General features: G+C 57.6%; 1 protein-coding gene and 1 pseudogene across 1 annotated transcript in view; one reads left to right on the forward strand and one right to left on the reverse strand.

The window, feature by feature from the left end:
- The window catches only part of PADI4 (peptidyl arginine deiminase 4), a 28,599-nt gene extending 22,099 nt beyond the window's left edge, over nt 1-6,500 (forward strand). The window contains exons 11-16 of the mRNA XM_065927476.1: nt 156-310; nt 2,277-2,418; nt 2,672-2,774; nt 3,605-3,675; nt 4,168-4,308; nt 5,895-6,500. Of these exons, the coding sequence (XP_065783548.1) occupies nt 156-310; nt 2,277-2,418; nt 2,672-2,774; nt 3,605-3,675; nt 4,168-4,308; nt 5,895-6,128 (846 nt within the window). The 3' untranslated portion in view covers nt 6,129-6,500. The remainder of the gene's footprint in view (nt 1-155; nt 311-2,276; nt 2,419-2,671; nt 2,775-3,604; nt 3,676-4,167; nt 4,309-5,894) is intronic.
- Nucleotides 6,501-6,680: 180 nt separating this feature from the next.
- On the reverse strand, nt 6,681-7,229 carry LOC136164070 (regulator of G-protein signaling 2-like; annotated as a pseudogene).
- Between the last annotated feature and the right edge of the window lie 4,083 nt (nt 7,230-11,312).

Consider the following 11,312-nt stretch of genomic DNA (forward strand, 5'->3'; position numbering starts at 1 on the left):
CCCCTCTCCTGCCCGCGCTGACTCAGCTTTCCTTCAGAATCCCTCAGAGAGCGACGGGACCTGCTCCGAAGGGGCCGACGGGTTTCTTCCGTGGCCGCCGCTCTCCTCCCCAAGACCCCGGGTTCTCTAACTCGGCCCCTGCTCCTCCCCCACAGGGCCCAGACTTTGGCTACGTGACTCGCGGGCCCCAGACGGGCAGTGTGAGTGACCTCGACTCGTTTGGGAACCTGGAAGTGAGCCCCCCAGTGACGGTCCGGGGGAAGGCGTACCCGCTGGGCAGGATCCTCATTGGGGACAGCGGTTACCCCAGGTAAGGAGAGGAGGCGGGCGTGGGGGCCGGACTCAGGAGCGCAGGGAGTGGGGTGCAGCAGAGGCCAGAGCAGGAGACTTTCCTGCTGGCTCCCGGCCAGGAGGGCGCAGCGGAGACTCCCTGGGGTCCCGTGGGTTAAGACCATGCTTCCAACTCGGGGGGCCCGGGGTGGATCCCTGGCTGGGAAACAAACACCCTGAATGCCTCTCAGAGCAGCAAATAAAAAAAAAAGAGGGCTCGACAAACGAGGGACTGTGGGAAATCAAAGCAGACAGCAGAGAACACCCAGTGAGGAGCCCAGCAGTTCCGAGCTCAACTCGGCCACACGCACCTGGGTCGGTGAGTGTTGGCCAGGCACCGACCATGTGCAGGCAGCGTGCCGGGAGCCAGCAAGGAGCGCGGCCCTGATCACGCCAGGAGAGCCCAGCCTCCGTCCTGGGGGGGCTGACGCCTCACAGAAAAGCCAGCAAATCAGAATCTCCAGCAGTAAAGAAAGCTCAAAAGAGGGGCAGAGAGGAGTGGGGAGCGGGGTGGGTGACCGAGGCGGGCCTCTCTGGGGCGGGGTCTGAGGCCTGATGACAGGAGGACGTGGCCGCATGCAGATCTGGAGCAGAGACCTGGGCACGGACCTCCCCGCTGGTCCAGTGACTGACTCTGCGCTCCCCACACAGGGCGGCTCACGTTCGATTCCTGCTCAGGGAACTAGATCCCATATGCTGCAGCTAAGAGTTCGTGGGCTGCAACTAAAGACTCCACAAGCCACAACTAAGACCCAGTGCAGCCAAATAAATAAGTAGTTTTTGAAAAGGTTTTGGGCAAAGGCCCTGAGGCAGGAATGAACTTGGTGGGTTCAAGGTCAGAGGGGCTGAAACAGAAACTGAGCCAGACAGACTGAAGGGCCAGATCGCAAAGGCCCTGGAGGTCAGGGCAGGGAGCACGCGGAAGCCAGGAAGGTGAGGGGGTGTCCGCGAGGGCGCACGGCTAACAGGAGTGCACTGGCTCAGAGGGGCCAGCTCCACACCCCCCGGCGATGCTGCCCGCAGCGCCAGCAGCCAGGCTGAGCCGGCAGACGGCGCTTGCAGAGGCTGAGGACCGGCCCTGCGTACTTCACTGACTCCACGCCTCGGTCGTCCCCAGTAAAACTGGGGCGACAGTTTCTAAACTCCTCAGATGGTCGGAGATATGATAATAATAAAAGGCATCCCAGGGTCTGAATCCCTTCCCTGAAGAATCCTGAGCGCTTCCCCAAGTCCCGGGCCCTCTGAGACTTCCCTGGTAACCGCCACCCTCGTGGACTCCCCCACACCTGTCTCCGCATGCAAGTGAAAGCTTTAGTCGCTCAGCCGAGTCCAGCTCTTTGTGAGTCATGGACTGAAACCCACCAGGCTCCTCTGTCCATGGGATTCTCCAGGCAAGAATCTGGAGTGGATTGCCATTTCCTCCTCCAGGGGATCTTTCCGACCCAGGGATGGAACCTGGGTCTCCGGCACGGTGGGTAGGTTCTTTCCCGTCTGAGCCCCAGGGACGCCGTCTGCCCATCGCTGCTGCTCAGCCGCTCAGTCGTGTCGGAGTCTTTGTAACCCCGTGAACCGCGGCACACCTGACCTCCCTGTCCTCCACCTTCTCCCGGGACTTGCTCAAACTCATGTCTGCTGAGTCGGTGATGCCATCCAACCATCTCATCCTCTGTCGTCCCCTTCTCATCCTGCCTTCTATCTTTCCCAGCATCAGGGTCTTTTCCAATGAGTCGGCTCTTGGCATCAGGTGGCCAGAGTATTGGAGCTTCAGCTTCAGAGTCAGTCCTTCCAATGAATATTCAGGGTTGATTTCCTCTAGGATTGACTGGGTTGACCTTGCCGTCCAAGGGACTCTCAAGAGCCTTCTCCAGCACCACAGCTCACACCACACACACAGCATCACACCATGCCTGTCCCCCCGTGACACTCCTTCGCCCCTGTGTTGGCAGCAAGGAGAGCCAGGAGATGCACCGGACCCTCCAGGACTTCCTGGGGGCCCAGCAGGTGCAGGCCCCGGTGAGACTCTACTCCGACTGGCTGTCCGTGGGCCACGTGGACGAGTTCCTGAGCTTCGTTCCGGTGCACAAGAAGGTGTGGTCCGGGGGGGCTGCCTGAAGGAAGCCACCGGCCTCCCTCCTGGGTTCCCAGACTCAGCTCTGCCTCTGCCGGGGGGGCGGGCATTGACCTTATCTTCCCAAATCTGTTTCTCCCTCACCCAGAAGGGGCCGTGGAGAAGCAGCCAGCCTAGGGCCAAGCCCACAGTCCCCACAGCCTTGGCAGAGCCTTCCTCCCTGGGAGCCCCAGGGACCAAACTAACCTCTGACCGCAGGGTTTCTGCCCCTAGGGCTTCCGGCTTCTCCTGGCCAGCCCCAGGTCCTGCTACAGACTCTTCCAGGAGCAGCTGAAGGAGGGCCACGGGGAGGTCCTGCTGTTCCAAGGGATCAAGAGTAAGTTGGCCGCGCCTGTTCTTTCCCCTGGGAACCTTCCTCTGCCTTCACGTGGTCTCCCATCACCAGATGGAATCACTCAGGCCACTGGGATCTTCCGCCCAGCCTCCGGGCACCAGGCGCTGTGCTGGGCGCTGGGGGTGCTGCGTGAGCAGGGAGGCGGAGGTCCCTGCCCTCGGGACTCACAGTCCAGGGCAAGTGAGTTGAGGAAGCAACAACACGGGGGCTTTGAGGGGCGTCTGGGAGGAGCCCAAGGAAGGCTTCCTGGAGGAGGCAAAGATCAGGCCTGAGTATGAGAGGTGAGCAGGAGCTGGCCAGATACATGGGGCAGTGGGATGGGACTAAAGATAGTCCAGATAATCCAAGCAGAAGGAACGGCCAAGGCTCAGAGGCAGGAGAAAGCAAGATGTGTTTCAAGACCTGAAAAAAAGTTCAGTCCGGATGGAGCACAGAATGAAATATTTTTTCAGTGATGTCCACAGACTCAGGCTGGAGTCAGAGGTTAAAGTCACTACAACTGAGAGTTTTCACCTAGTGTCTGTGTATGTCATAGAGCATCAGGCAATGGTCAGGCCTCTGTTTGCCCCTCTGAAATGGGATTCCTTTGGAGACAAGAGAATTTACGAGACTGAAAGTAACGCTCTTAATAAGAACTTACCCCGGGTAAATTATTTTATTAAAGTCAGTTACCTCCCAGATGCTCATAACAAACCTGTGTGTTCGGAATCCCCATTTTACAGATGGGAAAACTGAGTCCCTACTGGACCTCCTGGGAAGAGCAAAATGGATCTCTGAATTCACCTGATTCTTTTTCTTTTTCTCCATGACAGAAAAAAACCAGCAGAAAATAAAGGACATTCTGTCTGACAAGAGGCTGAGAGAACACAATTCGTACGTGGAGGTACTAGCCTGGCGTGCAGGGCGTGTCACACCCCCGCAACCTGCCACTCGCCCACCCCCACCAGCCCTCGTCCCGAGGTTAGAAGCCCAGGACTTGGCCTTCCGGGTGATCAGTCCCGGGATCTGGGTCGGTGTGTGCGTGTGTGCGTGTGAGAGAGAGAGAAAGAGAGAGAGAGAGACAGGATCACGCTCAAGGTGAAGCCCAGAAAAGAGAGAGTTGGCAAAGTCACAGAGAGACAGGGCACACTCAGAAACAGGCACTAGGCGTGAAAGAGGCCGAGTGCCCGAGTGACGGGAAGGCAGGGATGCTGAAGCAGAGGTGGGGAAGGGGCTGAGCAAAAGGCGAGCCGGAGGGAGGGCCAGGAGGGGCCCCGCGCTGCCTTCCTGGCCCTGTCTCAGGTCCTCCGGGATAAACCGCCCCGCCTGCACCCCCGGACCCCCCAAACCCCGAGTCCTCGCCCCGCCCACCGCCGCCCCTCTGCCCGCCCCCCAGAAATGCATCGACTGGAACCGGGCGGTGCTGAAGAGGGAGCTGGGCCTGACGGAGCGGGACATCGTGGACATCCCCCAGCTCTTCAAGCTCATCAAAGACTCGCGGGGGACCGCCAAGGCCGAAGCCTTTTTCCCAAACATGGTGAGGATGCGGACCTCCGAGCCCACTCAGCTTTGCCTGCAGTCTTAAGTCCGAGAGGCCGCTTAGGCTGTGGATCCAGGAGACTTGGCTGTCTCCTCACCCTTGGGGTTTGCGTGGCCCCCTCCAGCTTGCAGAGCCTTTAAGAGGCAACCACCTGGGGTGAAACACTGTCATCACCCCCGCTTTACAGATGATTGGCAGGGGGGTCAGGTCTCTGGCAAGAGCTGGCGTTCAGAGCTTGGGGTCTGGCTGCAGCGCCCGCTTTGGGCTTCCTTGTGTCAGGCCAGGTAAGAGCCAGCCGGGTGGTCTGCAAACTGGGTTCTACAGGACCCTGGGGTTCCAAGAGAGGACCTCACTCACAAGGCTTAGATCTGTCTCCGTTTTGTGCTTTGACATATTGCAGAAAATTTTGTTTAGGAAAAAGGATTCCTTGGCTCAAAGGAGACAGGAGGGAGCACCATCCTCTTAGCCCCCACTCCTGAATAAAATTCCTTGGCCCCAAGCATTTCATTTCTTTCTGCAGTTTAGCCCAGGGGGAAAGAAAGCTGACGCCTGTGGCTGGGGTGCAGTGTCTCTGTCGAAGGAGTCGGCCACGCTGAGGGCTGACTCGGTTCCTCCGTGTGAGGCCCCAGCGGGAGCCGTGACGGGAGCTGGGAGCCTGGGTGTGGGGCAGGCGGGGAAGTCGAGAGTGCCAGGCACCCAGCACGGGCTGGCTCTGAGCGCCTGGATGTCCCTGCAGCGACTCACGAGCCCTGGAGACCGACTCCGGGCTCACCACATGCTGCATACCTGTTCTTATCCACCGTCACAGCCTGGAAACGTGTCTGGCTCTTTCTGCTGATGAGGCGCAGAGAGGCCAAGTGACTTGCCCGAGGCCACACAGCTGCGTGATAGTCCTGGGATTCAAATCCACAGGCCACCTCCCAATATAATACCTTATGTAGACGACTGTGGAGGAAACCGTCATTTTCATAACGTGTTATGAAAGTGCTGTAAAACGGGCAGTCCCCTGTTCACCTGGTCGTGATATCAGCAGATCTTTACTCAGTGCCTCCTCTGTGCCGGGCACTGTGCGGGAAGCTCTGGGACCCAGAGGATGACTGGTTGCCAGAGTCTGGAGAGTCGCAGGCCGCTCCACGGAGGCAGTGGCCTTGGAGCGGGCCCTTGAGGAATCGAGTTTGCCAGAGGGTGGCAGCGAGGAGGGAGGGAAAGGGTTGAGAACACGGACCCCAGAGTCTGAAGGCTTTGGGTACAGGACCTCGCCTCACTCCCTGGCCTTCAGTAACTCACATCACCTTGCTGGGCCTCAGTTTGCTGGCCTGTGAAGTGGGCCTGTTAGGGGACACTCAGGTGGTGCTGCAAGCCACACACTGCCGCCCCTGGCCTGGGCGCCCGCTCTGAGCACAGAGAAGGGGCTGCGCTGGGAGCCGATGCCGCCCCTGGCCTGGGCGCCCCCTCTGAGCACAGAGGAGGGGCTGGGCTGGGAGCTGATGCCGCCCCTGACCTGGGCGCCCCCTCTGAGCACAGAGAAGGGGCTGGGCTGGGAGCCAATGCCACCCCTGACCTGGGCGCCCCCTTCTCTGCAGGTGAACATGCTGGTGCTGGGGAAGCACCTGGGCATCCCCAAGCCCTTCGGGCCCGTCATCGACGGCCACTGCTGCCTGGAGGAGAAGGTGCGGTCCCTGCTGGAGCCGCTGGGCCTGCACTGCACCTTCATCGATGACTACTACGCCTACCACGTCCGGCAAGGGAACGTGCACTGCGGCACCAACGTGCGCCGGCAGCCCTTCTCCTTCAAGTGGTGGCACATGGAGCCCTGAGCCGGCCTCCCCCGGGGGCTCCTGGCTGGACGCCGGCGTAGCTACGTGAATAATGTTGGTGCTTTGTCTCTGTTACATCAATTTACTTCTCATGTTGGCTGTTCTATACTCATGAAGGGCTTTAAAGCAACGTTCTTGTATTTTCAACAATAAGCTTGATTTTTACTATATGACTATCTTAGAAGGTTGATCCCACAGTGATGGTCTGACCTCCTGTGACTCACCAAAGTATTAGAGGTGGGAACAGCATCTTCCCACGGCTGTGATTTCTCAGTTCTAAGGACGGTCAGTTCTTACTCAACCGGCCTATCAACTGATACCTCTTCTCTCCTAGAGGAGAATCTTGTTTCTGCCAGATTTAATTACCCAAAAGACACCCCAACACACATCTGGACCAAATATTCGATAACATTATCTATCAAAAAAAATTTATTAAAAGTATTCAAAGACCGCTTCAAGGTTTAGCTGCCATCAGTACAGTTTTTGGCGCTCTGGATGGACGCTGTCACTCATTCTCGTACACACAGCAAGTGACAGTTCAAACACAGACTCTCAGCCTTGGGGCTTCGTGAGACAACAGTACACCCTTTTCTGGGCAGCTGTGAAGCAGCCACAGGTTTTGGGCAATCAGAGTTTTGGTTGGAAAGTCTATGTTGATCTCTTTCGGAGCTTCTTTTTCTATGAACTCAGTATATATTTTCTTTGCTTTTGAGGACTGCTTTTGGGGTGACTTGGTTTTTTTGAAGTCTTCACAGGCCAGCCAGAATTCAATATTTTCTTCATAGAGTTCAGATTTTAAAAAAGCCCTGAATGCATCAAGACCATATTTACTGGCTAGCAGCTCATCAAATGCTTCTGACCACAGCTGCGCTTCCTCGGGAGAAGGCTTAATGAAGGTTTGCTGTTTGCTTTTCTTGCCAGTTTTGGGCTTCCCAGGAGCAGAGGAATTTCACAAGAAGTAGCTCAAAACAGCTCTTGGGTCTTCTAATGGGGTTCGCTTCACCTCCTCTCCCCTCTCTCGTTCTTGGGGCGGGTGCCGGCGCTTTCGCCCGTGGGTCCGCAGTCATGCGGGACAGTCGGGAGCATAGCACTCTGCGTCATCGTCCTCCAGCTGCGGGCGCCGCTCTCCCACTCCGTGTTCTTGCCTCGGAAATCCCAATGACAGAGGGGCCTGGGGGGCTACAGTCCATGGAGTCGCAGAGTCGGACACGACTAAGCCACGAAAAAGCAACATGATAAAAAATAAACTTATAAGTGTAGACCGATCACAGGGACGACAGGCAGAGCAGCAGGGATCCGGTCGCACCAGCCTCAGGCTTGTCCGTAGACCGCACACCGTCGTTTACCGGGTTTGAGGGCAAAGATGCAGCCTCAGAGTCGGCTTCCCGTTCACCTTGTCCTTAGAAAAGAAACAACACGCATGGCAGGCAAGAGCCCACGGCGGGAGAGAGCTCTGTCCCCACGCCCAGCGTCTGCGGCCTCGCGCTCACCCCCCGTTCATCGTTTCCACTCCGGCAGCGTGAACGCCCCCTAAAACAGGCCCCGTCCCTCGTGTTTCCTGCTGGAAACACGCGGCATGGAGTAGGGGCCGCGGGCTTTGTGGAATGAGGTTATGACTCCCCACTGCGTGCTTCTTAAATGCTTTCTTTCATGGCCTTGACTTTTGGATTTCGATTCCTCTCTAGAAGATAAAACTCGGTGACTTGAGGTCTTGAAAATTGAGGCCCGATTTTGGCCACGTAGAGCCTGGGGGCCTTAGAAAACATCCAGAGATACCGTTTTCAGGCAGGGGCGTGGAGAACGTGATGGTGGGGAAAATGGTCTTCGGGAACGTCTGCCCTCACACAGACTGAGGAGGAAGGGATCCACACACCAGGTCATGGTGGGCTTCTCTGAACAGAATCAGCTGTCCACACCCCAACCCTCCTCGGGATTTGCCGGGACAGAAGACGCACTGGTGTTTCTTGTGGACAGAAGGGGCCGGACACAAGGGGAGGCTGGTGTGAGGCTGTCCCCAGACCTGACCGGGAGGGCAGCTTGGAGCAGAGACGCAGCTCGGAGCAGCGACGGAGCTCAGCAAACAAACGCTGAACGTGTCGCCAGACCCCTGGGGCGGCAGAGGCTGGAGAGATGAGCTGGTGGTCAGAGCAGCCCTTCTTACTGTCGCTGTATGCTCGCTAAGCCACGTCCGAGCTCCGTGCCGCCCCATGGACTGTACCCGCCAGGCTCCTCTGTCCGTGGGGTTTCCCAGGCAAGGATACTGGAGTGGGCTGCCATTTCCTTCTCCAGGGGACCTTCCCGACCCAGGGATCGAACCTGGGCTTCCTGAATCGGCAGGTGGATTCTTCACACTGAGCTGCCTGGGAAGCCAGAGCAGCCCCTCTATTAGTCGCTCAGTCGTGTCTGACCCTGCGACCCCGTGGACTGTAGCCCACCAGGCTCCTCTGTCCACGGGATTCTCCAGGCAAGAATACTGGAGTGGGTTGTTGTTCAGTCGCTCAGTCGTGTCTGACTCTTTGCGACCCCAGGGATGCACCACACCAGATTTCCCTGTCCTTCACCATCTCCCGGAGCTTGCTCAAACTCATGTCCCTCGAGTCGGTGATGCCACCCAACCATCTCGTCCTCTCTCTAGTCCCCTTCTCTTCCTGTCTTCAATCTTTCCCAGCATCAGGGTCTTTTCCAATGAGTCAGTTCTTCGCATCAAGTGGCCAAAGTATCGGAGCTTCAGCTTCAGCTTCAGCATCAGTCCGTTCCATTGAATAATCAGTTGATTTCCTTTAGGATGGACTGATTGGATCTCCTTGCAGTCCAAGAGACTCTCAACAGTCTCCTCCAACACCACAGTTGGAAAGCCTCAGTTCTTCAGAGCTCAGCCTTCTTTATGGTCCAACTCTCACATCAAATGATAACTGGAAAAGCCACAGCTTTGACTAGACGGTCACAACTCAGCCCAGCAACTGTCGCTTCTGAATGGAGGTTGTTTGGTGGCTGTTTTATGTCTGGTTCCTGGGAACAGACTCTGAGATGAAGGCTTCCTCGTAGGAGGTTTTTGGTGGGGTGTGGGAGGGCGTGGGGGAGGGGCACCAGGAGATGATGAGCTGGGATGCAGCGGTCACCGAGGGCTTGGGAAACCCTCTGGGACGCTCTGGGGCTGGGTCCTCAGAGTTGTCCTGAACTGAGACAAGCGGCCTGCCCGTTGTCTCACCACGGTGGGTGTAGCTGCCCCCAAGAGGAGTGATGGCCTCGGGAACTGGCAGTAGACGATTTGGGAGGGAGACTTGCTGTGAGCAGCCAGAAGCCATCGCCTGCAGCAGCTGGGGAGTTAGTGCCTCCACCCCAAATGCCATGGCATCAGCCAGGGACCCTGGGACTTGACCGTCTCGCAGTGATGCGGAAATGTCACTGCGGGGCCGAGGCAGGACTTCCTACACGGGATGAGCATGTGAGGAAGTGTGGAGATCCATGCAGAGTTGTTTTAAGGTTACAAGCCCCTCGCTTCACTGGGAGACCTGGGGAAGCCACTGGGTTATTTTGGCCGGGGAGGGGAGGGGATGGGGGTCGTTTAGTCATTTGGGGCAACAAGAGTGTACTGAGCACCCACCGTGTCCAGGGCCCTCCCTTTTGTGGGTGCTGGGGAGTCAGTGGTGAACAAGCGTCCCCTAGAGGGGGAGCAGGACCTGCGCTAGACAGAGCCAAGCCCCTCTCACGCCTGAGATGTCTCTGCACCAGGCCGAGGGGCCCCCCACCATGCTCGGAGCCCCCCCACAGAAGGCAGGGCTGCCCCCGGGTGGAAGGGACTGAACTCCCGAGCTGCTCTGCTCGGGAGCCCTGAGCCCAGCCCTCTCGAGCCCCCCCCAAGTCAGACCACTCCACCCACCAGCCAGCCTCTGGCTGACGTGTATGAGCAGACAGCCGGCTGGGTGTGAGTCATTTGGGGTGAGTGGCTCCTACCTGAGGGGCTTTTAGAGTTTTCCTGGCCACCCCCTGCCTGCAAGAGCCCCCAGAACAAGCCACTCCCGACAGTTACACTGCAGACTTAAAACCTCCAGCAAAGGGTTGTTTTTCTTTTAACTTCAAATTCAGCAAGCCCGGCTCACTGTGACCTTCACACGGCACCCAGTTTGCCATTATACACGGCTGTCATACATGGCTTAGTCACCACAGCATCAAGTGCCAGGGCCAAAGATCGAAAACAGACGCGTGTGTATAATGAGACACGCGTGCTCGGAGCACTACACAGCCATAAAAAGGGATTGGGATGCTTCTTTACACGCCTCGTACGTACCTGACATGAAGAACTTCTCTCTGGGTCACGCTGTGAAGTGAACATGACGAGGTATGGACTAGTGTGGGGCATAAAGGTGTAAAGGAGGGGAGGACGCAGGTTCACGTTGGCTTGGTGACCTGTTAACATTTGTTTGGAAAGACTCAGAAGAACCCGATGCCACTGGCTGCCTCCACTTTAGGGAGCTAATGGGAGACACGGAAGGAGGGAAACGGTTGCAAGCCCCCTTTTGAACTTGGACCCATGGGACTGTCATACGTATTCAAGAAAAACCATAACCCACAGTTAAAACAGTCTTAAAATCCGCTGGTGAGCCTCGCGGGCTAGAGCAGGTGTTCTCATTTCTTGCCTCAGTGAACTCAGCGGAGATGGGGAGCTGCTGGCGACCTTGCTCAGCGGGGGTCCTTCATCCATTCTTTCCCCCGATCCCGGCCCGGCCCCTGCTGGGAGCCAATGACACAGCTGTGCTCAAGGAGACCCCTGATCACCTGGGGAGGGGACGCGACTGCCTGGACCACACCCCAGGAATCTGCAGCTTTAACAGGCGCCATTCCCTGGTCATTTTTGCAGCCCTCAGGGCCTGGGAACCACTGGCCCATCACTTTCCAGGAACCCACACCGTAGGATCGAGGCCTCAGAGTCTAGAGGGGCTGCCCCATGCTCGCTCCTGACCGGGGCCCCATGCACCCCCTACAGACACTTGCTCCTGACAGCTTCCTGAGTTAAGCCTCCAGCGCCAAGGCCAGGTTGACCAATCCCAGGCTCCAGCTTTCCAGCTGGAGGCCAGAGCCCCAGGCAGCCAGCCTCAGCCTCTGCAGGTCTGCAGTTCTGCAGGCATTAGCTGCTTAATGAGTTGGTGATGCCCGGCTCTGACCCCAGCTGCACCTCAGCAGCGC

The sequence above is a fragment of the Muntiacus reevesi genome, chromosome 3 (assembly GCF_963930625.1).
Source record: "Muntiacus reevesi chromosome 3, mMunRee1.1, whole genome shotgun sequence".
Taxonomy (NCBI): Eukaryota; Metazoa; Chordata; class Mammalia; order Artiodactyla; family Cervidae; genus Muntiacus; species Muntiacus reevesi.